The sequence below is a fragment of the Mandrillus leucophaeus genome, unplaced genomic scaffold (genome assembly GCF_000951045.1).
Source record: "Mandrillus leucophaeus isolate KB7577 unplaced genomic scaffold, Mleu.le_1.0 Scaffold319, whole genome shotgun sequence".
NCBI classification, from domain to species: domain Eukaryota; kingdom Metazoa; phylum Chordata; class Mammalia; order Primates; family Cercopithecidae; genus Mandrillus; species Mandrillus leucophaeus.
The window spans coordinates 209,088-211,990 of record NW_012103354.1 but is presented as its reverse complement, the minus strand read 5'-3'; the positions used below and the strand labels follow the sequence as shown (position 1 = coordinate 211,990).

At 37.9% G+C, this 2,903-nt stretch overlaps 1 protein-coding gene across 1 annotated transcript in view; it reads right to left on the bottom strand.

Annotated features, from left to right (window-relative positions):
* Nucleotides 1–2,903, bottom strand: part of CCDC79 (coiled-coil domain containing 79) — a 59,870-nt gene that overhangs the window by 39,706 nt on the left and 17,261 nt on the right. Inside the window, exons 7-9 of the mRNA XM_011987878.1 lie at nucleotides 1,220–1,280; nucleotides 1,009–1,124; nucleotides 781–903 (exon numbers count right to left, since the gene is read on the bottom strand). Coding sequence (XP_011843268.1) covers nucleotides 781–903; nucleotides 1,009–1,124; nucleotides 1,220–1,280 — 300 coding nt within the window. The remainder of the gene's footprint in view (nucleotides 1–780; nucleotides 904–1,008; nucleotides 1,125–1,219; nucleotides 1,281–2,903) is intronic.

Genomic DNA, 2,903 nt, shown 5'->3' with positions numbered 1-2,903 from the left:
TGCATCTGGCTTTTTTTTTTTTTTTTTTTTTTTGAGACAGAGTATCATTCTGCTGTTGCCCAGGATGGAGTGCAATGGTGCGATTGTGGCTCACTGCAACTTCCGTCTCCTGGGCTCACGCGATTCTCCTGCCTCAGCCTCCCAAGCAGCTTGGATTATAGGTGTCTGCCACCAGCCCAGCTAATTGTTGCCACCATGCCCAGCTAATTTCTGTATTTTTAGTAGAGATAGGGTTTCACCATGTTGGTCAGGCTGGTCTCGAACTCCTGACCTCAAGTGATCTGCCTGCCTCAGCCTTCCAAAGTGCTGGGATTACAGGCGTGAGCCACCATGGCCGGCCTAATGTTGTATTTTCATTATTATTCAGTTAGAAACATTTTATAATTTTCCTTATGATTTATGCATTGACTCATGGATTTTAGTACAAGTTGTTTAATTACCAGATATTTGGGGCTTTTCTAGATGTTTTGTTTTTATTCATTTCTAATTTAATTACCTTGTGATCAGAGAACACACTCTATGGGTATTTAGTCTTGCTATTTGGTTTCTCCGTTTTATGAGAGTATCTGGGGAGATTAAAAAAACGATGCTGCTACGACCATCTTCCCAATATCCTCCTAAAAATATCCACTTTTAAGATTTTCTTATCTTTAAGAGTCTAAATACATCCAAAATAACCCAAATTACAAGAACTCAATTGATTCAATAATAAATTCAATAGTTTTTATTATGCTTTGAAATGTTTCTTCAACTATGACCTAGAAAATAATGAATACTTACTGTTATTTGCAAGAGTGAGTCCAATAAATGAGCAAATAGGGCGAATTATCTCAGGTTTCATGCAATTTTTTAGCCATTCATTAGCATGTGGAAAAAGTGAACAGCAAAACATTTGATTCTCATCTGAAAGAAGACAAAGTCAATCATGATTTAATATGACAATTGGAAAACATCAGTTTTCATTTGTTTTTATCTTTATTTTTATATTTAAACATTACAGATAGTTACCATTTTGAGGATTGTTGACACAGACACACAGAGTACTACACACTGAAGACCACAACTGATAACTCTGGAAAACATTTTTATCTGACAAATCCAACTCATATTTTGAAATAACTGTCCTATTAGGTTAAAAAGAAAAGAAAGTAAATTAATACAAATGTGTTAAGGTCCTAAGTAATTAATAATTAACAAAAAGAAATTTGTATTTGTTTACCTGAATAACCGTGACAGAACTGTAATACAACCTGTTTCTCTCACAAGTGTTTGTCCGGTCCCTTAAAAAAATAGCCATATAAAAATATGAGTTTTATTTACAAATAGTCTTGCAGAAATGAATAACAGTTAAGTTTTATTTTAATAAATAAATAACTTTTAAACAACTTTAAAGTATTACAAAGTATAACATAGAATTACTGTGGATAAAAATCTGTAATCAAGATTATTATGAAAAATATGTCACTACTGCTTAGAGACTAATTGCATTCAAATTTCCTCTAAAAATTACAAAACTCTTACTTTGCATCATGGTTCTGTGTTACAGTATCAAGATAAGTTCCAAAATGGAAAAATAAAAAAATTCAACGTTTTCTAGTTTTTCCAAAATAAAACAAAATCTAGAAACATTTTTTTTAAAGTGCACACCTGGCAAGAAGGCGACTCCTCAGGCCTCTCTGGCAAGAGGCTTAGCTGAATTGCCTGAGCCTGCTCAGACTAGCATTGTGCCTGGGTCTGTGACCCTCCCCATGGAAACAATAACAGCAGAGGACTAGAGGGGTGACGGACCAGCCACTGCTAGCAGAAGAAGGTAAGGCTTGACTCCTCTGCTTCAAAGGATACAACCTGATGCCTAGCTTCCCTGAGGCTGCCCCACCCCCACCCAACACGCTGGGGGTTTGGGCCTTGAGCTCTACAACTACCTAGACGTCCCCCTCTATTGATGCCCATACCATTTCCCCTCTAGCAGGAAAGGTGGCATGAGAGAGTCTGCTGGTACTGAATATGGTTGTTGTGCTGGGACCTGGGTGACATAGGAAAGGGGCTACACCGCCTTGGCCTCCCCAAGTGCTGGGGTTACAGATGTGACCCACCGTGCCTATCTAGAAGCATTTCTTTTTTTTGAGACAGGGTCTCGCTCTGTCACTCAGGTTGGAGTGCAGTGGCTTGATCACAGCTCACTGTAGCCTCAACCTCCAGAGCTCACTCAATTCTCCCACCTTAGCCTCCCAAGTAGCTGGTAGTACAGGTGTGTGCCACCACACCCAGTTAATTTTTCTTTTTCTTTTCTTTTTTAATTTCTTTGTAGAGACAAGGTCTCACTGTGTTACCCAGGCTGGTTTCAAACTCCTGGGCTTAAGGTATCCTCCCACCTTGGCCTCCCAAAATGCTGGGATTACAGGGATGATCTACCACACCTGGCCTAGAAACATTTTAAATGCTTACAGAATTTCTAACAATTTGAAGAATTAAAATTTTAAAAAGTTAAAAAATAACTGAGCAGTAAGTATACGGGAACATATTATCTTTGCAACTTTTCTGTAAATCTAAAATTATTCCAAAATAAAAACCATCACTGGTTTATACTGTAAACACTGTAACTAAATGGTCAATTCAGCAGAAAATCAACTAAACTAATTCATTAAATGCCTCTCTTTTTCTCTTTAAACCTGTTACCTTTCAATGCTAAGCACTATAAATTACTTTATTATTTCTTAAAATTAATAAGTATTGAATTATTAAATACATGCTAATAATCCACCTTTCTTTAAACTAGTATTTCTCAGAGGTGAGGTTAAAAAAAGACACTGGGGCCGGGCGCGGTGGCTCAAGCCTGTAATCCCAGCACTTTGGGAGGCTGAGACGGGTGGATCACGAGGTCAGGAGATCGAGACCATCCTGGC